At 40.6% G+C, this 23460-nt stretch overlaps 2 protein-coding genes across 2 annotated transcripts; both read left to right on the forward strand.

The window, feature by feature from the left end:
• The first annotated feature begins 4061 nt into the window (after positions 1-4061).
• Positions 4062-11287, forward strand: LOC143902164 (uncharacterized). Its single transcript, XM_077414861.1, is given in 6 exon segments — positions 4062-4211; positions 4560-4712; positions 4751-4774; positions 4777-4833; positions 4931-5108; positions 10807-11287. Coding segments are annotated over 5 exon segments (888 nt in total). The 5' UTR covers positions 4062-4211; positions 4560-4564.
• Positions 11288-19550: 8263 nt separating this feature from the next.
• On the forward strand, positions 19551-20972 carry LOC143902130 (uncharacterized). The gene has a single exon (XM_077414832.1). It carries the CDS (start codon positions 19683-19685, stop codon positions 20970-20972), a length of 1290 nt encoding a protein of 429 aa, XP_077270958.1. The 5' UTR covers positions 19551-19682.
• The last annotated feature ends 2488 nt before the right edge of the window (positions 20973-23460 follow it).

The raw sequence follows: 23460 nt of genomic DNA on the forward strand, positions 1-23460 counted from the left end.
TACGGAGGCACGGTTGCCTTACGGATTCGCGGACAGGTACGGAGGCACAGTTGCCTTACGGATTCGCGGGCAAGTACGGAGGCACGGTTGCCTTACGGATTCGCGGACAGGTACGGAGGCACAGTTGCCTTACGGATTCGCGGACAGGTCGGATGGTCAGGAGCTCAGTCGGAGGCGCCCGACTAGCGGAGGCTTGTGCGATCTCTGTGGTCAGGGGAGGGCAGGGGCCTGGTCGGTCAGGGGGTCTGGTCGTTGTGGGGGAGGCAAGTGTCGGCGTTGTGGCGGCGCACACTGGTGGGGTGGCGGGTTTTGGGGCCGTAGGTCTTCGGGCTTCGGCGATGTTCGGCCGTGGTTGTCTTGGCGCCGGTTTCCCCGTAGTTCCCCTTGAGGCTGTCGTCGCGTGGGTGGTGGCCGGTCGAGCGGCCTGGCGGCTGGGCGGGGTCGGGGCCGGGTGTCCGGCGGGCGATCTGGCTGGTGGTCGGTCAGCGTCCGGTGGCCGTTCTGTGAGCCGCAAATTCGCTCGTACGCGGGCGGCTGGTGGACGCCTGGTCGGACGTGCCGGTACCGTCTCGAGGAAGATGGCGGCGCGGCGGCGAATCTTGGCGTCACCCCGTTGAATTCGGGTCCCCACATTGGGGGCCTGACGGCGGGGGACGGCTCCTGGGCTGGTGGTCGGCCCCGGATCGATCGGTTTCTCCCACAAGTCGTCGAGGTCGTATCTCCAAACAGCTCTCGGAGCTTCGCGCGTCGATCCATGTTAGCGGGATAACTTCCGGAAGACGACTGGAAAGCGTTTTCCGACTCAGAAATGCGGGTGCCATGTTCGCGAAAGCGCTTCGGGCGGTGTTTACGCGCTCGTTTGGTGACACGGGGCGCGAGGTTCCGGCGCGCTTTTCAGATCTTGTACGTGCACGTGTCTGTGCCAACGTCCCCGGGTATCGCGCAAGTCGACTATGACGGGCGAGATAATCTTCCTTACCTCGAGCGGGCCGGTATAGCAAGGGGCTAGTTTGGCGTTGAAGCCCGTAGTTTTCATCGAGAGCGGGTACTTTCTCTTCCAAACCAGATCCCCGACGCGGGGTCGCCAATTTCGTCGTCTCAAGTTGTAGTGAGCCTTTTGCCGTTGGAAACCTCGGGCCAAGTTGACCCGTACCACCTCGTAGGTTTCTTCCAGCCGGTGTCGAGTCTAGTGAGGGGCTGCATTTGCTGCATGGCGGCGGTCCTCCGGGTGTGGGAGGGCAAGCTCTCGTCCATGGTTGAGGTGGGCCGGGGTGTATCCGGTGGCCTCGTGTCGGGCGGTGTTATACGCGAACTGCAACGGCGAGAGGTGTTCGTCCCAATGCCGATGGTTCTTTCCGACATACTGAGCGACCATGGTTTTTAGTGTCTGGTTGGTGCGCTCGACCGGGTTGCAGTGGGGCGCGGGGCGCTCTCACGGGGGTAGTTTGGTGCTTGATCTGGAATGCCCGTAAAACTCCCTCGAGTTGGTCCGATTTTAATTGCGTCCCGTTGTCGGAAATGATCTGGTCGGGGCACCTGTACTGGTATATGATCCGGTCAAAGATTGCCTTAGTAACGGCGGGAGCGGTAGCCCGATGTAAGGGCTTAAGTTCAACCTACTTCAAAAATCGGTCTTGCATAACTAATAACCAGGCGTGGCCCTGGGTGGATCGGGGCAACGGGCTGACGAGATCTAGGGTCACTTGCCGCCAGGGCTCGGTAACCGGTGCCGTGTGGAGGTTCCCGGCTGGCTTGGTCGTAGGTGCCTTGTGCGCCAGGCAAGTCGGGCACTGCCGGACATAACGGGTGATGTCTTAGAACATCCCCGGTCAATAGAACAATTAGGCCATGCGGGCTATGGTCTTGGCGACCCCAAAGTGTCCCGCCGTGGGATCTTCATAGTGTCTTTGCATGGTCCAGGCCCGTTCCTCTTTCGGGATGTATTGTTTCCATTGGTCCGCTGGGTCGACCTTCCGGAAGTCCACATTATGTAAGATGTGGCGAAACAACCGGCCATTCTAGATGCGGTAGTACCATTGGCACTTCGGGGCAGCCTGAGCACCGCACACCTTTGGCTGGCGTGAGAGCGCGTCGGCGACTTTGTTGAGGCTGCCTTTTTGGTATCGTACGTCGAAATCGTACTGTTGCAGTTTGAACAGCCACCGGCCCAGCCGGCCGGTGGGTTCTTCCAAGCGTTACAGCCACCAGAGGGACTGATGGTCGGTTACCACGGTGAAAGAGTACCCCTCAAGGTATCCCCGCATTTTCCGTATGCCCTAGACAATTGCGAGGCACTCCAATTCGGTGGCGCTGTAATTCTTCTCTGCGCTGTTGAGCGTTCGGCTGGCATATGCCACTATTCGCTCTCCGTCTTCCTGGTGCTGGGTTAGCACGGCCCCCAATTCGTACGAGCTTGCGTCCGTCTGGAGTACAAACCGGCGGTCGAAGTCCGGGCAGGCCAATACGGGGGCGGAGGTCAACGCCTTCTTTAGGCGCTCGAAGGCGCTCTCCTCCTCCGGGCCCCAAGTCCACTTTACGCCCTTTTTGGTCAGGCGAGTAAGCGGGGCTGCCGCTGTCGAGAAGTTTGCCACGAAACGCCGATACCAGAAGGCCATGCCCAGGAATTGTCGCACCTTGCGTACGGTTGTTGGCGCTGGCCATCGTGCCATTGCGCTCATCTTATCCGGGTCAATCCGAAGGCCGTAACGGTCTACAACGTGGCCTAAGTACCGGAGTTGGTCTCGGCAAAAATGACAGTTCTCCAGGTTCAAGCGGAGCCTAGCTTCTCGGAGTCGGCGGAACACTTTTCCCAGTAACCGGAGGTGCTCCTCAAAGGTGCGACTGACCACGATGATGTTGTCCAGGTATACGAGGACGTGTGGGGCTAGTTCCGGCCCCAGTATTTTGTGAGTAGCCTCTGGAAGGTAGCCGGTGCGGAGTGAAAGCCAAACAACATTACCCAAAATTGCATAAGGCCTTTTATCTGGTACCGTAAAGGCGGTGACTGGCCGGCTATCGTGCGCTAGTGGTATCTGCCAATACCCATTCTTCAGGTCTAGTGTTGACAGATAACGGGCTCCCTGGAGCTTATCCAAGGTGGCCATGACTTGCGATAGAGGGTACGCGTTTTTTTCTGTGACTCCATTCATTTGCCGGAAGTCAATGACTCCCGTCTTTCTTTCGGACCAGCACAATGGGTGAACTCCACGCTCCGTGGAAAGGCTCAATTACGCCTTCTCCTTCTCGTTCCATCTTCTCCACCTGCCTGCATGGCCGGGTTCCTGGGTCGGTATCGCTGCTTAATGGATCGGTCGGTCTTGACCCGGATATGGTGCGATATTTGGTCGGTCGGGCCGCGGATGCCCTCGAATAGGGCGAGTTCCCTGGCTAGGAACTCCTGGAGGCGACGTTCCTCGTCGGGGGTTTGGCAGGCCAATCCCTGGGCTACGGCTCCGCATACGAAGGTCTGTGCGTCTTTGCGCGGTGCGGTCGCCCGTAGCACGATTCCGGTTTGGGCCCACAAGTCAACGCCGATGAGTACGGCGCCCTGTAGCGATGGCATGATTAGGAAGTCGTGCTCGAGCATCTTCCGGCCAATCTTCACCGGGAGTGTCATAGTCCCGGGTATCGTGGTTGAACCTCCGTCTGCCAGATGAACGGAGCTTGTCTCTTGTCGGATCGGGAATCCGAGATTCTCCGCATAGCGGGCGGTGTCTGTATTAATAAAGGACACCTTGGAGCCAGTGTCGATCAACGCCCGCATAGCGCGGTGTCGTATGCGGACGGAGATGTGCGGCCGCGGCTGGTAAGTTACTTGGACGGTGGCAAGGTCCGGGTGGCGGCGGCTCCGCCCCCGGCCCGTACGGCGTTTCCCGATGTCAGATGGCAATCGCGGGTGAGGACGCCGTCCTTGCCGCATCGAGAGCAGAACTTCTTGGCCGGCCGTCTGCAGTCTAACCGAGTGTGTCCGCGCTGTTTACATCGCCCGCAGCACTCTTCCCGGTTGTACGTTGTACTGGCGACGGACGGAGTGGTGGCCGAGGCCTTTCGCTCTGTCTTCGGCCCTAAGCAGAATGGCTGTCTTATAACCTTAAGGCAGTGTTTTATGCCTTAAGTCTTTGTCTTATGTAACGCACAATACTGTGTTAATGTTTCCTGTCTTGTGTAGTATACGCGACGTGACGCCACGTTTTAAGGAATAAACGTAAAACGTATGTATATGTAAATAACAATTCTATTATACAATTAATGATGAATATTTTATAAATAGTTATGACATAATACATTCTAAACTTATAAATATGTAATAATAATATTTCATATTCGAAATATATTTCAATAACTGTGAATATAACCTAATTTTTTTGTTCAAAGAAATTTATCTAATGTACTTATAAATAAAATGTTCTATATACTTAATTAAATATTATTTGATTTAATAGTATTATATGTTTAAACATCTTGTTAATTATTTTTGTATAACCTTTAACAAAATCTATATGTATGTACGTATATTATCTAATGTTATATATGTATATCCTTTTATTATTATTTTATAGTAAAAATGGAAGATCATCACTATTTTGAATTTAATAATACATATTGTACAGACAATGAAGTGTCAAATGAAAATGAGAATAATATTTCTATAGAAGAAAAAGACAGTGATGCTTTTCTAATTAAATTATACAGAGAACGACCATTTCTGTACAATATATATATATATATATATATATATATATATATATATATAAAAGACACAAAGATTTTAAAAACATAATAAAGATAATGCTTGAAAAAAAATTTCTAAAATCATGCAAAATAAAAATTATGGTAAATATCAAATATTTTTAATTAATATCTTTTATTATGTCTTATAGCTAATATATATTATGCTAATTATAATGATAAAATCTCAACATTTTTACAGGCAACATATATACACCTGATTATTGTCAAACTAGATGCACATCTCTAAGAAATCAATATAATCGTAAGAAACGAATAATAGATAGTCAATATAAGAGTGGAAGTGGTGCTTCAACTCATAAACCCTTTGCATTTTATACTCGATTATCTTTTTTTGACAATTATATCAAGAGACGAAGGTTTATAATAATAATTGTTTAAAAATCCGTATTTTAATAGTATAATATGTATATATACTTATATATTCTTGGTAAATCTGAAGAATAGCGGCCTCCTCACCGATTTCGTTCAACTTGGGCTTAATCGACGCGTTTTTGCACGAAACGACCGAATCTGGCAGAAAAAAGTGTCGCTCTGCCCCGCGAAGCGAGATATTAACGGTTAAAGTTGACAGGAATCAAGTTATAATTCCTGTCATACCGACGAGATGTAGCGACTACAACCATGCCCTGCGGCCACACGCGCATGCTCAGTGGTTGCACGTGCATGTAATACTGCGCCAATTTTAAATGAATCAATTGTGCAGAATAACCAAGCATTTCGATTCAAGCAGTTAGGTCTCACGCTGGGAGTTTTATTAGTTTAATTATGCGTGGGAAGCACACACACACACACACACACACACACACACACACACACACACACACACACACACACACACACACACACACACACACACACACACACACACACACACACACACACACACACACACACACACACACATGGGGGGTGCGAAGGGGGGCTTTCGGCTACCCCCTCCCCCGCACCCACTCCGTTGGTAGGCAGCGTGGACCTCGCTTTACAACATAAAGTACATGCTAAGTTGTAAAACGAAATTATAAAGTACATGCTTGGGGGGGGGGGGTGGTGCAAGGGAGAAAAGTCTTCCTATTCACGTGCGCTCACGCATGTAAGCCCCCTTGCACCCCTTCATGCATGTGCTTTATAATTTCGCTTTACAACTTAGCATGTACTTTAAGTTGTAAAGCGAGGTCAACGCTGCCTACCGGCGGGGTGGGTGCGGGGGAGGAAGGGGCCGAAGGCACCCCCCCCCCCCCATGTGTGTGTGTGTGTGTGTGCTTCCCACGCATAATTCAACTAAAAAAACTCTCTGCGTGAGACCTAACTCCTTGAATCGAGATGCTTGGTTATTCTGCACGATTTAACTGTTTAATGATTTTTGTTAAAGCAGGGCACACACATACGTGTGTATGCCCTGCTGTAACGAAAATCACAACTTCTATAAAGCAGGGCGTACACACGTGTGTGTGTGTGCCCTGCTTTAACGAAAATCACAACTTCTATAAAGTGCCCTGCTTTAACGAAAATTACAACTTCTATAAAACAGGGCATACACACGTGTCTATGTGCCCTGCTTTAACAAAAATCACAACTTCTTAAAACCAGGGCATACACCAGCATACGCACGTGTGTATGCCCTGCTTTAACGAAAATCACAACTTCTATAAAGCAGGGCATACACCAGCATACACACGTGTGTGTGCCCTGCTTTAACGAAAATCACAACTTCTATAAAGCAGGGCATACACCAGCATACACACGTGTGTGTGCTCTCCTTTAACGAAAATCACAACTTCTATAAAGCAGGGCATACACACGTGTGTGTGTGCCCTGCTTTAACGAAAATCATTAAACAGTTAAATCGTGCAGAATAACCAAACATCTCGATTCAAGCAGTTAGGTCTCACGCTGGGAGTTTCTTTAGTTTAATTATGCGTGGGAAGCACACACACACACACATACACACACACGGGAGGGTGCGAGGGGGGGCCTTCGGCCCCCCCTCCCCCGCACCTACCCCGCCGGTAGGCAACGTGGACCTCGCTTTACAATATAAAGTACATGTTAAGTTGTAAAGCAAAATCAAGAGACACGGTAGTGTCTCACGCCAAGTACACGCGGAGCGAGACCGACCGTGACTCTTTTACGCGACGCGACGGGTTGCGAGTACTCGAGATGTTGAGATCTCGATAACGAGTGAACGGATCAAGTTCTAAGTAAGCTTCATCGATAGCTTGGGGTCCAATTAGGGGGGGGGGGGGGTTTCTTTTATAATTTTCCGCTCCGTGTCCTACGAGCGGAGATATTGCGACGCAAAGTCCAAATGTGAAAATTTTTTAACGTCATAATCAGAAACGTTACTTTCACTTTTTCGACACTGGCGGCTAGCGGCGTTAGTATCGCAGTGCAGTGCAGTGCAGACAGTGCGTTCGTTTAGAGGCTGTCAGTCAGTTCATCTGATCAGTTAACCTATCTCGATCGATCGAGAGACACGGTAGTACGCGCGGAGCGAGACCGACCGTGTGACTCTTTATTACGCGACGCGACGATTAATTCAAGGTAATTGTTTTATGTAATTATCCTATATATTGAGTCAACGGAAAAGAAGATTCTCTACGCTTGGCAGTAAGTGCGGCTAGGGAATTTTTAAGTCGATTCTTATGAATCAAGCTTGAATTCAATGTCTAGGTATCCCAGGTTGCCGATGACGAGGTCCAGATAGTACGCTTCATAGTTTTCGGTGTCCAAGTGTAATAATACGTTGAACTCGATGTCTACGTGTCCCAGGTTGCCGATAACGAGGTCCACATAGTGCGCTCCGTAGTTTTCGGTGTCTACGTGTATTAATACCTTGAATTCGATGTCCACGTATCCCAGGTTGCCGATGACGGGATCCAGATAGTGCGCTTTATAGTTTTCGGTGTCCAGGTGTAATCATACGTTGAATTCGATGTCTAGGTGCCCCAGGTTGCCGATGACGAGGTCCACATAGTGCGCTTCGTAGTTTTCGGTGTCTACGTATATTAATACCTTGTATTCGATGTCCACGTGTACCAGGTTGCCGATGACGGGATCCAGATAGTGCGCTTCATAGTTTTCGGTGTCCAGGTGTAATTGTACGGTGAATTCGATGTCTAGGTGTCCCAGGTTGCCGATGACGAGGTCCACATAGTGCGCTCCGTAGTTTTTGGTGTCTACGTGTATTGATACCTTGAATTCGATGTTCACGTGTCCCAAGTTGCCGATGACGGGATCCAGATAATGCGCTTCATAGTTTTTGGTGTCCAGGTGTAATTGTACGGTAAATTCGATGTCTAGGTGTCTCAGGTTGCCGATGACGAGTCTACATAGTGCGCTTCGTAGTTTTCGGTGTTTACGTGTATTAATACCTTGAAATTGATGTCTCGTCATCGGCAACCTGGGACACGTAGACATCAAATTTAACGTATTATTACACCTGGACACCGAAAACTATAAAACGTACTATCTGGACCTCATTATCGGCAACCTGGAACACCTAAACATCGAATTCAACGTACGATTACACCTGGACACCGAAAACTACGGAGCGCACTATGTGGACTTGTCATCGGCAACCTGGGACACCTAAACATCGAATTCAAGGTATTAATACACGTAGACACCAAAAACTACGGAGCTCACTATCTAGACATCGTCATCGGCAACCTGGGACACCTAGACATCGCATTCAACGTATTACACCTGGACACCGAAAACTACGAAACGCACTATGTGGGGTTACAGAGCAAAGGGTTACAGATTATTATTTTTAAGAAACTAAGTAAAATATTAAATTGTTGTTTTTTTTTTAGAAATAATAGTCCATAACACTTTTAGCTTCATACCTTGTTTATACTGTTTATAAGATTATAAAGTATATTGTTTATAAGATTAAGATGCGTAACACTACAAAAAGGCGTGATTACCGTACAAAATTACCTTTTAAAAAAAAAATGGAAAATAGCGCCAAGTACACGAATAGTAGTGTATATGTATTATGTTGTTACCCTGTTATGTTGTTACCTCGAAAAAAAACAAAGTGGTAGTATTATACCTCCAAATAGTTTTACCCTGTACATACTGTTTTAAAAATGCGTAATACTACAAAAAAAAATGATATTCGTACAAAATTACCTTTTTTAAAAAAAAGGTAAAAAAAGGCGCTAAGTTCACGCATAGTAGTTTAACTATATGTTGTTACGTCAAAAAAAAAAAAAATAAAGTGGTAGTATTATACCTCGAAAAAATTTAAGTAACAAGTGGTAGACGTAATCTTTATATCTCGAAAAATCTCGAAAAAATCTAAGCAGTAGTATCTTTATTTCCGAAAAATTATGACTCAAGTGATCTATCAAGACACATCACAAAATTATATGTTACCTTATCAAAAAAAAAGAGTCGCGCTTCAAGTGATCTATTACAATTACAAAAAAGAAATGATATCTCTTTAAATTACAGCGCCAATTACAGAGAGAACATATATATTGCCTCAAAAAATAATTGTTGCACTACTTTGAAAAATCTTTAAATTGTGTTTAAATTTAACAAGGGAATACAAGATATTTAAATACAAAGTTTACATGTGTATTTTTTAGTGGTCACAAAGAATTACAGAGGTAACAGTACAAAATAAAAAGATTTTATTAAAATACATAAATTTTTCTTGTAAAAAAACTTGGCGCTGCTAGACCTCGAAATTTTAAATAAATAAATAAACTTATCCTCTACTTAATTATAAGCCGCATTATCCGCCGTCCGCGTCGTCACGCACACCCATATCACTCACTCGCACATCCACGCTGATAATCATTTAATATTACTCTCATCGCATTTTTCTCTGAATTATTTTTATTTATTGTTGTCCTTATTTATTTAAAATTTCGAGGTCTAGCAGCGCCAAGTTTTTTTACAAGAAAAATTTATGTATTTTAATAAAATCTTTTTATTTTGTACTGTTACTTCTGTAATTCTTTGTGACCACTAAAAAATACACATGTAAACTTTGTATTTAAATATCTTGTATTCCCTTGTTAAATTTAAACACAATTTAAAGATTTTTCAAAGTAGTGCAAAATTATTTTTTGAGGCAATATATATGTTCTCTCTGTAATTGGCGCTGTAATTTAAAGAGATATCATTTCTTTTTTGTAATTGTAATAGATCACTTGAAGCGCGACTCTTCTTTTTGATAAAGCAACATATAATTTTGTGATGTGTCTTGATAGATCACTTGAGTTATAATTTTTCGGAAATAAAGATACTACTACTTAGATTTTTTCGAGATTTTTCGAGATATAAAGATTACGTCTACCACTTGTTACTTAAGTTTTTTCGAGGTATAATACTACCACTTTCTTTTTTTTTTTGACGTAACAACATATAGTTAAATTACTATGCGTGAACTTGGCGCCTTTTTTTACCTTTTTTTTAAAAAAGGTTATAAAGTACATGCATGGGGGGGGAGTGCAGGGGAAAAAAACCTTCCTGTTCACGTGCGCTCATGCATGTAAACCCCCTTGCACCCCTCCATGCATGTGCTTTATAATTTCGCTTTACAACTTAGAATGTACTTTAAGTTGTAAAACGAGGTCAACGCTGCCTACCGGCGGGGTGGGTGCGGGGGAAGGAAGGGCCGAAGGCCCCCCTTCGCACCCCCCCCCCCGTGTGTGTGTGTATGTGTGCGCTTCCCACGCATAATTAAACTAATGAAACTTTCAGCGTGAGACCTAACTGCTTGAATCGAGATGCTTGGTTATTTTGCACAAATAATTTATTTAAAATTGGCGCAGATTTACATGCGCGTGCGACCACTGAGCATGCGCATATGGCCGCAGGGCAAGTTCAGTATTGCTGCATCTTGTCGGTATGACAGGAATCATAACCTAATTCCTGTCAACTTTAACCGTTAATATCTCGCTTTGCGGGGCAGAGCGACACTTTTTTTGCCAGATTCAGTTGTTTCGTGCAAAAACGCGTTGATTAAGCCCAAGTTGAACGAAATCGGTGAGGAGGCCACTATTCTTCAGATTTACCATATTCTTATATTTTTAGAACATGCAGTAATATAAAACCAAATAAAGCTTCAACATCTACATCATCTTTAGAACTGTCAACAGAAATTCCACAATTTAGTTCAAATGAAGTATTTGATACCAAAGAAAAATCAAGTCATTTTATGCACGAAACAAAAAATAATAATTTTAATGGTGAAAATAATAAAGAAAATATTTTAGAAGATACTCGTAAAACACACGTAACACATAAACGCAACATTGACAAAGATTCACCATCAGTCGTATTACATACAAAATCTAAATCTAAAGAAAGTAAAGTCGACGAAACAAAGAAATTAGACAATATGTTTACATCGGTTAACCAGAAAATCATGAATGTTTTAAATAACAAACGTGAAAACAATAATGAAGACGAAGCATTTGCACAATTTATTGTTGCTCACTGGACAAATCTTCCACAATCTGAAAAAAATATAAGAAAGAAAATGATAACAGATGCTTTATTTTCTTTACTATAAAAAATTTAAAAATTTTTGTTTTTAATGATTTTTATTTTTTTTATAAAGTATTTTTATTTTTTATTACAGAAGTATTTGTTATTAAAATATGTGATACATTACTATATGTGGTATTGTAAAAAAGACTGTTTTTTTTAAGTAAGATTTTAAGTTTAAAATAATATTTTCAGTATAAGAAATAATGAGAAATATTTTCATATTTATAAAATATGAGAAAAAAAATGGTAACAAATTTATTTTTTCTATTATAAAAAATGTAATATTTTTTGTTTTTAATGATTTTTATTTTTTTTATAAAGTATTTTTTTTATTACTGAAGTATTGTTTAATACAAATGTGATACATTACTATATGTAATACTAGATTTTTCGCCCGCGCTTCACGTAGGCTCAAAATCTATTCCCCTCTCCTCAAACTCACTCATTAATTAGAAGAACTTTTGATATTCTTTCTCCTCAAACTCTAACCTACATCTTCGAATTCTTTTTTAAAAAATAATAGATAATATTATAGATGCAGATTAGCATATTGTCAAATATTTCAAAAATGTAATCCCTTATATTAAAGTCTTCAAATTTTATTTTTGCTCACGCCTCGCGCGTTTTCACCCTCCGTTGACCCACCATTATTAACTTTCTTTCATTTTCTTCCATTTTATTTTTTCTTTTCAAAATCATCAAAAAATAAAAAAAATGGCACCGGTTTTAAGAAAATCAATTTTTAATGAAAAATTATCCATTAATAAAAAATTAAACATCCTCCAAAAATTAAAAAAATTTGGACACGACTTATTTGATATATAATTCTTTAAGATTTAGTCAATTAATTCCTGAATTATTGGAAAAATTTTGTAACCGGTTCCCAAACAAATCGGTAACGAAAAATTATACATTTTATAGCAATTCCCGGGAAATTTTACCTCTATTTCATATGTAATTCATTAAAATTCGGTCGATTCCTAAAAAATTGAAGAAATTTTATAACCGTTTTCCCAAAAAATCGGTAACAAAAAATTATACATTTTATAGCAAACTCCAAGAAATTCTACCTTTATTTTATATACAATTCTTTGAAATTCGATCAATTAACTCCCGAAAAATTTGAAAAATTTTGTAACTGGTTTCCACTAAAATCGGTAACAAAAAATTATCTATAAAAATTATCCATAAATAAAAATTCAGCTTGATATCTCAAAATTTACGGAAATAAGGAGCAAAAATCGGAAACCCCTTTATTATTAGCAATTTTTCTATAAACTCATCGTAGCCATCCTCAAAAAATTAAAAAATTTTGAAACCGGTTTCCAAAAAATTGATTATGAAAAATTATACACGTCTTTGCCATCCCCGAAAAATTAGAAAAATTTGGGCAGTTTTAAAAAAAATAACGAAAATTATCTAAAAAAATTTAGCTAATCTCAAAATTTGAGGAAATTAGAACAATCACGTACATTTTTTTAAACAAATCGGAAACCCCTTTAGAAAAATTGGAAAAAGTTCATAACCGGTTTCAAGAAAATTAATTCATTATTAAAAAATTATTCATTAATAAAAAAATAAACATCCTCCAAAAATTAAAAAAATTTTGACACGACTCCTATTTCATATATAATTTTTTAAGATTTGGTCAATTAATTCCCTAAAAATTGGAAAAAATGTGTAAACAGTTCCCAAAAAAATCGGTAACAAAAAATTGTACACTTTATAGCAATCCCGGGGAAATTCTACCTTTATTTCATATATGTAATTCTTTAAGATTCAATTATTTCCCGAGAAATTGGAAAAATTTTGTAACCGGTTTCCAAAAAGATTGGTAACGAAAAATAATACACTTTATAGCACTCCCCGAAAAATTATACCCCTGTTTCATATATACTTCTTTTAAATTCGGTCAATTATTTCCCGAAATGTGTGAAGGCTTCAGGCTATTGGCTGCGCCGTGAAGTGTACTGGCGCGCATGCGTTTGTTACAGAACCGCATGAGACTTAGTATAGTTGTAGAACGTCGTAGTTGCATCGTGTGACATAGGCCGTCTAAGAATTATGGAATCGCGTACATGTGCCAGATGTGAAAAGACGATCGCTAATCAACTACTTGAGTGTGTGGAGTGTAAGAGGATTTTCCATCCTGGTTGTGTCAAACCGTATGCTACAACAAAATATGAGGATACGTGCTGCAAGTCTCTTGCGGCCTCATTAGACACACCTCTTATACCTATCTCTGAACCGAGTGCACACTCTTTCGATTTTACGAGTGGATCGTCGGCCACTCAGGGACAAGCGCAGTTGCAGGAGCGGATCGCGACCAATGTGCTGCTGCAAAGACTATCTGACCAACTGAGGGAGTCAGACGCCAAGCTTTCGGCTTTTATTGAAGATCAGAAGCGTATTAATGTCGAGATTAGTGATAAACTGAATAGACTTGATCTTATTGCTAACACGGTTGCCCAGAGTGCGTTGCGCATCGATAAACTTGAGCAGGAAAGTTCTGCTCTTGCTTGTGATATCCGTGACTTAAAGGCTGCACAGTCTGTTCCGCACACTCGAGATAAAAACGAAAACAAACTAGTTATCTCGGGAGTCCCTAAAGGGTTGTCGATCACTCCTTTGGAGTTGGTCAGTAATGTATTTAAAGTATTAGATATTCCCCAGACCTCTCTAGCCACGTTCTCGGCATTAGACCTATGGCGCGGAAACCGCAAGTGACCGTAACTTCTGACAGTCCTTCGAGCCCCGTAGGTACAGACTCGCTCATAGTCACCCTAACTTCTGGTGCAGTCCGTGATACAGTAATAGCCAAAAAGAAAGTAAAACGGTCTCTTAAACAGCGTGAGGTCTGTGACGTTGACTCTGACCGTAACATTTATGTGAATGAGTTGCTGCCTAGGGCCACGTATGATTTGCTGCAGCGGACTAAACGTGCTGCTGGAGATAAGTCTTATAAGTATGTCTGGATGAGAGGATGTCGAATATGTGTCAGATTATCTGATGGCGCTCCGATTATCTTTATTGACTCCGACTCAGACCTCGCCAAGATTGATTGACAGAACCGAACACGTTGCGCAACATCCCCTGCTATTCATCACGCTTCAGCATGCTGCCTCTGCGTAGCTCAGTTTAATGCGAATTCACTTCGTGGTCACATAGACTCAGTAAGACTGCATTTTAATTCTAATGTATACCACATTATCTCCGTGTCCGAAACATGGCTAAATGCTGAAGTTGCTGATGATCTCGTGGCCCTGGACGGTTACATTCTGATCCGACATGATCGCGTTGGTATGAGGGGTGGTGGAATTGCCTGCTATATTCACAGCTCAATGAGGGTTGCGGTTATTGCCACTTCTGCAAGAGGTGATGTGAATGCTCCCGAATATCTCATTTGTGAGATCCGTCTACCGAATGATGAATCTGTTTTATTTGCATCGGTTTATAGGAGACCAAAAGGCCTTCTCCTGAGTGAGTTTACTGAGGCACTCCTTAGTGTATCGCACCTATATAAAAATGTAATTATTGGCGGTGACTTTAACTGCAACCTTCTTACAAGCAACTTTGAGGCCGACTATTTCCGCAAACTCATGTCAAGTATGGCGATGCATATAGTACAGTCGGAGGCTACGCATCACACAGCCTCCGCCGACTCGTGGCTTGATGTTTTAGCGGTGGATGACAGCGAAAAAATAATGTCGTTCACTAAATCTGAGTGTCCGTTCATAGTTGGTCATGACCTTATAGAGCTGTCGCTTTCTCTGAGCACTAAACTGGTAATTGAGCGTACCATTACGAGGCGTAAATATAGATCCATTGACTATAACGAGTTTTGTGATCATCTTCACTCTGTAATTAATGAACCTTTATCCGTCGTGACCAGTGGAGCTGGCGTGGAGCCAGATGACCGGATAGGCGTCGTGGATGCTGAGGGGCTTTGTGTGAGATTGTCGGACACTCTACTGCGAACATTAGACGTGTTTGCCCCTAAGCAAGTGTTTACGGTTAAGAGGCCCCCGGTACGATGGCTCACGGATGAGCTAAGGGCTAAGATTCGTACTCGAAATCGGCTATACAACCAGGCGAGGCGTTCCGGTGGTTTACTTGACTACGCCACTTACAGACTTTTCCGAAACCAACTTAATTTAGATATCAAACGTGTTAAAAGTGAATTTCAGTTTAATACTCTCAAAGATATCACTGACCCTGCTAAACTTTGGAGAGAACTAGCACGGTTAGGTCTTGCAAAGTCAACTTTGGTCTCCCCTTCACACTTTTTCACATCCAATCAATTAAATTCATTCTATGTTTCGGTCTCTAATGCTCAGCCACCTTGCTTGTATACAGACTTTAGTACTACTGTTGCTTTGATGACTCGATCATCCGAGAGACCAGAGTTTGTGTTCTCTGCAGTAACACCCGATATGATCTTCAAACTTATCTCAGGTGAACCACTCCATTCCTATGCATCTGGTTCAGATGGTATACCGCTCTGTGTTCTTAGGATTGCATGGCCTGTAATTTCGTCGCGTCTCACTGCTTTGTTCAACTGCTCATTAGAAACTTCTTCTTTTCCATCTCAATGGAAGCGTGCGCTAATCCGCCCTTATTCGAAGATTCGCATTCCATTGTCCCCATCTGATACAAGACCTATAGCCAATCTACCAGAGCTGTCAAAATTACTGGAAAGGATTGTTGCCTCACAAATCGCCGATTACTTAAGCAAGCATAACATCATTAATCCTAGACAATCTGCATATTGACCGTGTCACAATACACAGACAGCGCTTCTGCGGGTGTGCGATGACATCAGGGAAGGTATCGATAGTGGCCTTATCACAATTATGATCCTCTTCGATTTTAGTAAGGCGTTTGACACCGTTCCACATCTCATACTACTTATCAAGTTGAGGGAGATCGGATTTTCTGATGCGGTTCTTATGTGGATTTTTTCGTACCTAACAGGCCGTTATCAGTCTGTGGTTGATGACACTGGGAATTTCTCGGAGTGGCTATATACGTCATCGGGTGTTCCTCAAGGCTCCGTGCTCGGGCCACTTTTATTTTTTTTGTTTATCAACGACATAGGAAAGGTGCTGCGGCATGCGCTGCACATGATATTTGCTGATGACATTCAGGTTTATTTCTCATGTTTGCCGGCCAACATCCGTCATGGATTAGAGTTAATCTCAAAAGATGCAAATGCTATCTATGATTATGCGGAATCTAACGGACTGAAACTTAATCCGGCTAAATCTAAAGTGATGATCTGTGGCAGTAATGCTTATGTAAGGAATATTGATCTTAGTCTTTTACCTCCCATTATGGTAAACAGTGTACCTATCCCGTTCGTTAGTGAGGTAAGAAACTTAGGTGTTACTTTCACACCCACTCTGTCTTGGAAGAAGCATATTTCGCATGTATCGCAGAAAGTGCACCATGCGTTGTACAGTTTAAAATTTAACAAGAACTCCTTTTCCACTGAACTACGAATTAAACTAGTTACGACGTTGATCAAACCACATGTTGACTATTGTTGCCTCGTCTATAATGGCTTGAGTAATGAGTTAAATATAAAGTTGCAGAGACTTGTGAATTGCTGTATACGTTACATATTTAATCTCAAGCGTGATGAACATATTATGCCCTATAGGCGTCGACTCGGATGGCTCTTGGTTGAGAATAGGAGATTGTATTTTCTCGGTTGTCAAGTTTATCGCATGTTGTTCCTACAATCTCCAAACTACCTGAGCGAGCTTTTCACTTCACCTGATTCGTCGCTTAAGAGATCAGATCGCCGTCCCAGCTCGTCACGGACCTTTTATATACCGACATGTAGAACAACAACTTATTGGAACTCTTTTCGTCTCTCTGCAATACGTTTTTGGCACTCGCTTCCTAATAATATAACATCCGCGTCCTTTCTTCCGGTCTTCAAAAACCTCCTCCGCTTGCATTTGTTTGCATCTGAATCTGGTTAAAGCTTCGCTTTTGGTTTATGGGTTAAGATTTGGTGGTGTGATGACACCACTACCTAGTCATATAAGTTAGTGGCTGTGTTATACATATATATGTTGTAATATTAGTTTAAGGTTATATTATGTCAGTGGTTTAACATGAAGTCTGCATTTGTTAGTTTAAGTATGAAATGCACTGAACGAGCCATTGTAGTGCACTTATTGCTTCTCTTGTTAATTATGTATCTGCAATTTATATCTTGCCCGTTAGCAAAGGGGGGGCATAAATAAATTTTTAATCAAATTCAAGCAATCAATCGAGGAAGAAGAGGAGAGAGAGAGAGAGGGCGAGAGAGACGAGAGAGAGAGAGCAGAGAGAAGAGAGACGAAAGGAGATAGAGAGAGGGAGAAGAGAGAGCGCGAGAGAGAGAGAGAGAGAGAGCGAGAGAGAGAGCGATAGGATAGGGAGGCCGAGATAGGGTATGAGAACCTATAGGATAAGTATCCAAGGGAAATATCTATTCTCTCCCTATCATCTCTCCCTCTCTCTCTCTCTCTCTCTCTCTCTCTCTCTCTCTTCCTTTTTTCCTAGTATCTAAGTAGCGTTAGTGTTAAGTTGCGTGTTACTGCGTTTAGTTTATATCTTGCGAGCTTTATTAAGTTGCGCTAATTATGTTTAGTTATATTTCATTTATTATGCTTTATGTGACTGTGCTTGTGCTTGAGAGAGCATGTATAATTTTGATATTTAGTATTATCCTGTATTTGCCCTTTAGCCTATGCTTGGGCATAAATAAATCAAATCAATCAATCAATCTCTCTTTCTCTCTAAAATGCTGTAAATTGAAAAATACTACTTTTAATTAACCCGATTTCCAAAAAGATACTGGTTCCCAAAAAATTCGATAACGAAAAAATATACAGTTTATAGCACTTCCCGGGAAATTTTACCCGTTTTATATACAATTCTTTAAAATTCGATTAATTATTTCCCGAAAAATTTGTCAAACTTTTGATACCGATTTCCAAAAAAATCGGTAACAAAAAATTATATACTTTATAGCACTTCCCGGAAAATTCAACCCCTACTTTATGTACAATTTTTTGAGATTCGGTCATTCAGAACCGGTTTTCAAAAAAATCGGTAACAAAAAATAGTACATTTTATAGCACTCCCCGGGAATTTCTACCCCTACTTCATATACAAATCTTTGAGATTCAATCAATCATTTCCCGAAAAATTGGAGACATTAAAAAAACCGGATTCCAGAAAGATTGGTAACAAAAACTATACACATCATGGCGCTCCCCGTAAAATTCTACCCTTATTTCATATACAATTCTTTAAGATTCTGTCAATTAATTCCCAAAAAATTAAAAAAATTTTTGTACCAGTTTCCAAAAAAATTGATAACAAAAAATTATACACTTTATAGCACTTGTCGGAAAATTCTACTTTTGTTTCATATATAATTTTTTGAGATTCGGTCGATTATTTGCCAAAGAATTAAAAAAATCGGTTTCCAGAAAATCGGTAGCAATAAACTATACACTTTATGGCACTTCCCGGGAAATTCTACCCCTATTTCATGTACTCTTGGTAAAAATTTGGTCCACTAACGAATAAGTAGTTCGCGGACAGACGGATAGACGGACGGACGGACGGACGGACGGACGGACGGATGGACAGACGGACGGACGGACAGACAAACAGTCGGGTTTTATATAATAATATGATTGTAAAAAAGACTGTTTCTTTTAAGTAAGATTTTAAGTTTAAAATAATATTTTTAGTTACATTGTTTTTTAAATCTAATATAATTTTATTATTTAGTGCGCAAAACAATATTTTTGTTTAAGATTTTTTATTTATGTGATAGGTGATCTTAGATAGATGATCTGATATGTGCATGATTTGTATGTGTTAATTAATAGTTCTAAAGCACTTTCCTTATTAACTATGTTTATTATTTAATTGCTTTATTTGTATACATTTGTTATGTATATCTTGCTAATTATATAATTACTAGCATGCCCCGCCGGGCTTCGCCCCGGAGAATATGTAATAAAACACGCAAATAGTCTCTCTCTCTCTCTCTCTCTCTCTCTCTCTCTCTCTCTCTCTCTCTCTCTCTCTCTCTCTCTCTCTCTCTCAGCAGAAGCAGACGTGTGAAACATCGCTCCGCAAAAGTGTTAATTTTTGAGTGGTTTAAAAGTGAGGGAGAGTGTTAAAAAGTTGTGTAACGAATATCTGCATAGACCGGGGGTAGCCATATGAGTGTTATCTAGCCGGAATATGTTGATACATAAGCACGAGAACTGCATTTCGTACAGAGGTCATCGAAGCCTCGTACGACAGGTAGACATCGGCGACGAACACAAAACGCTGACGTGTGAAAGTGACGTGTTATAGTGACGAGTCAATTAACTGTCTCTGCCGATATTAGCAGAATGAACGAGGAATACGCCGAGTATCGATGCTCGGCATGTAAGAAGGCGATTAAGAGCAGAGCCATTAAATGTAAAATTTGCCCAAAGCTTTTTTACCATCCGGGATGTGTAAATAAGCATAAAATTATCGATAGAAACCAAGAGTACGTGCCGTGTAAAGGCCCATTTGAAGAATTCGTAATTGATAGTGAGAAGGTGCCGGCCGCAGGGAGAGACAGGACATCATCTACAGGATCTACAGGATCTACAGGATCTACAGGAGCGTTCACAACATCGAACAGTGGAAGTAAAGGATCAAGCATGGATATAAAAGTAGACTGGATTATAAGAACTGTCAAAGAAATAAAAGATGAAACGCTGCGTAAAAATGAAATTAAAATAATGATTAAGGAGGTAGTTCATGAAGAATTAAGTAATGTTAAACAAGAGCTGGAAAACTTGAAAAAAATAATACAGGGAATAGAGTATGGATCGAAGGCAGGAACGCAAAGAAGCTACAGTGAAGCGGTTAAAGAAAAGAAGAAAGAAAGTTTTATAATTGTTAAGCCGAAAGTGCAACAGGAGAGTGAAGACACGAAAAAAGTGATTAAGGAAAAGGTAGATATAAAGAATATGGCAATGGGAATAACGATATTAAAAAAAGGAAGCAAAGGAGTAGTAATCATGGGATGTGAAACTGGAGAGGAGGCAAAAAAGCTGAAAGAGACAGTTCAGGCTAAACTGGGAGAGAATTATAAAGTAACGGAGTCATCTAAGTCAAAACCAAAGGTGAAAGTTATTAATATAAATATAGAAGAGATGAACTTAGATAATAATAAACTTATAACTACGATAAAAAAGCAAAATAAAATAGATACAGTAAATATGCGAATTGTGAAGAGAATGGTCAAAGTAAAGAATGATCAAAGAAGAGGAAATGAAGAAAGATCAATAATAGTGGAAGTAGATGAAGAAACACATGAGATGATATTGCAGAAAGCAAAACTAAATGTAGGATGGAAAAAGTGTCCTGCATTTGATCACATCAGTGTCAAAAGATGTTTCAAGTGCTGGGGATATTTTCATATCGCGAAAAATTGTAAGAGAGAAGAAACATGCTACAAATGCGCGGGGAATCATAACTCGCGTGTTTGTACAACGACGGAGAAAAAGTGTGTGAACTGTATGTTCAAAAATCGAACATACAATTTGAAGATAAATGACGACCATGAAGCTGTTAGCCGGGAATGTCCGACCTTTATAAGGGCGTTACAGGAAGAGAAGAGGAGAGCAGGCTGGGAAGAGAAATAGCAACGACAGAAGAAAGAAGAAATTTTACTGTATACAAATGCGCAGAGCTTGACAGCGCATAAGGATGAGATTCAACATCGGATTATGAAGAAAATATATTCTGCGTTCTTAGCATTTTCGGAGACCGGATTGACCGAGGATATTGAAGACAGTAAAGTGAACGTTTCTGGTTATAGTATAACTAGATGTAATGCTGAGAATAGAAATACAGGAGGCGTTGTTCTATATGTAAGGAATGATATTGTTTACGAGACAGTGTTAGTAAGAAAATTAGAATCGAATTGTTGGTGTGTCGCGGTAGAAGTAAAAGATAAATTATATAAAGGAGTGATAGTGGTAATATATCACTCACCTAGCGCATCGCACGGGGATTTTATAAGATTTTTTAAGGATATAGTAGAGGAGTTAATAATAAAGGGAGAATGCATGGTAATAGGAGATTTTAATATAGATCTTAGGACGGACTCGTTTTATGCGAAGAAACTGCAAACGACAATGTTAAGTCTGGGTATGAAGCAGTATGTAAATGAACCGACGAGAATCACGAAAGACAGTCAAACAATTATAGATCTAATCTTTGCTAATAATAATAAAACAGTGCAAGTAATTCATGAACCTAAAATTACGGACCATGCGTGGCTGGAAGTTGAGTTGAGTGTGAATAAAAGTGAAAGTAAATATAGAGAATTTAGCGCTAGGAATTACAAAGAGTTTGATGAAGAAGAATTTGTTATGTTAGTAAAAAATAAATTACAGGAAAGTCAGGGTTGGCAGTGTGTATGTATGGGTGTGAGTGAGAGAGCAGAAAAATTTGTCAATAGTATAGTAGACGCGTTAGATATAATGGCACCGAAGAGAAAATCTAGAATTCCGAAAGTGTGGGAAGGGAAAAAATGGTTCTCAGATGAAATAAGAGAAGCTGCGGATAGGAGGGATGAGGCATTTAGGCAAGCAATGTATGCCAATACAGAACAAAGCTGGTTGCAATTTAAAGTTAATAGAAATGCAGTAGTAAAATTAATTAGGATGAAAAAAAAAGAATATTATGAAAATATGATAGATTTTAATAAGGAAAATCCTACGACTATGTGGAAAACTTTAAAAGAAATTATTAGAGGCGAGCCAGTATATGCAAAAGAAATAGAAGATATAGATTTTGAAATATTAAATAACATAGATTATAGTACAACAAGGTGCAATATAGCGGATAAATTTAACTTATATTATATACAGAGTATTAATAGTATAATAAAATCTATAATCGAGGATAAGCCTACAGGCGCAGGTAAAAGAATTATTTATGCTATAGAAAATATGGAAACTATGGAAAATTTTGAGAATATCACGATAGAACAGCTAGAGAAAATTGTTAAGGGACTGCCACAAAAGAAAGGTACGGAAGAGGGAATAACTAGCGATATATTAAAAGCAACGTTTTGCGTAATAAAAGAGGAATTTGTTGATATAATAAATAACTCTCTGAGAGATGGTTGCTGTCCAGAAAGTTGGAAAACGTCTACAATAATACCGATTCCAAAAGTAGACAAAGCCAAGAAGGCGAGTGAATTTAGGCCTATTAATGTGTTACCTATATTTGAGAAAGTGCTAGAATTAGTAGTAAAAGAGCAAATTGAATTATATTTAGAAAATAATAGTATTATAACTGAACATCAATCGGGCTTTAAAAAACACTATTCATGTGAAACAGCGATACAAACTGTTATAGACAAATGGAAACTGATAGTTAGTGAAGGGAAAATGGTGGGGGTAATTTTCATGGATCTGAAGCGAGCGTTTGAAACAGTAGATAGGGAAAAATTACTAGGAAAATTATATCAATATGGAATCAGAGGTAAGGTTCTTTAATGGTTTAATTCATATCTAACGAATAGAACTCAGAAGGTGAGATTTAATAATAAATGGTCAAAATTAATGGCAACGGAATATGGAGTTCCACAGGGATCTGTATTGGGACCTTTGTTACTTATACTTTACATAAATGATATAATCAAAGTCTGTCCAGAAGAGTGTAAGATAAAAATGTTTGCCGATGATACTTTAATATATGTAGAGGGAGAAAGTAGCGCAGAACTAGAAAGGAAAATGAATTCGATGTTTGTTATAGTAGAGAGAGAGAGAGAGAGAGAGAGAGAGAGAGAGAGAGAGAGAGAAAAGTGGATGAATATAAATAAGTTAAAAATGAAAGCAGGGAAAACGAAATATATGATAATTAGAAGTGTAAGAAAAGAGCTAAGAGGTAATATTATGTTGACATGCTTAGATGGAACTGAGATAGAGCGTGTCGAAATGATGAAATACCTAGGTATAATGATTGACGATAGGCTTAGATTTAGAGATCACTGTGATTATATGCTAAAGAAAATAGAAAAAAAACAAGTTTTCTTAATAAAATAGGTAGTTATATATCGGCTTATACCAGATGCACGATATATAAGACAATCATAGCTCCTCATTTTGAGTATTGTGC

This window comes from Temnothorax americanus, unplaced genomic scaffold (genome assembly GCF_048541705.1).
Source record: "Temnothorax americanus isolate GAGA-0224 unplaced genomic scaffold, ASM4854170v1 Scaffold38, whole genome shotgun sequence".
NCBI lineage: Eukaryota > Metazoa > Arthropoda > Insecta > Hymenoptera > Formicidae > Temnothorax > Temnothorax americanus.

What these genes read in the sequence shown, in the direction of transcription:
- LOC143902130 (XM_077414832.1), top strand. Translation starts at nt 19,683, where the DNA reads ATGAACGAGGAATACGCCGAGTATCGATGCTCGGCATGTAAGAAGGCG.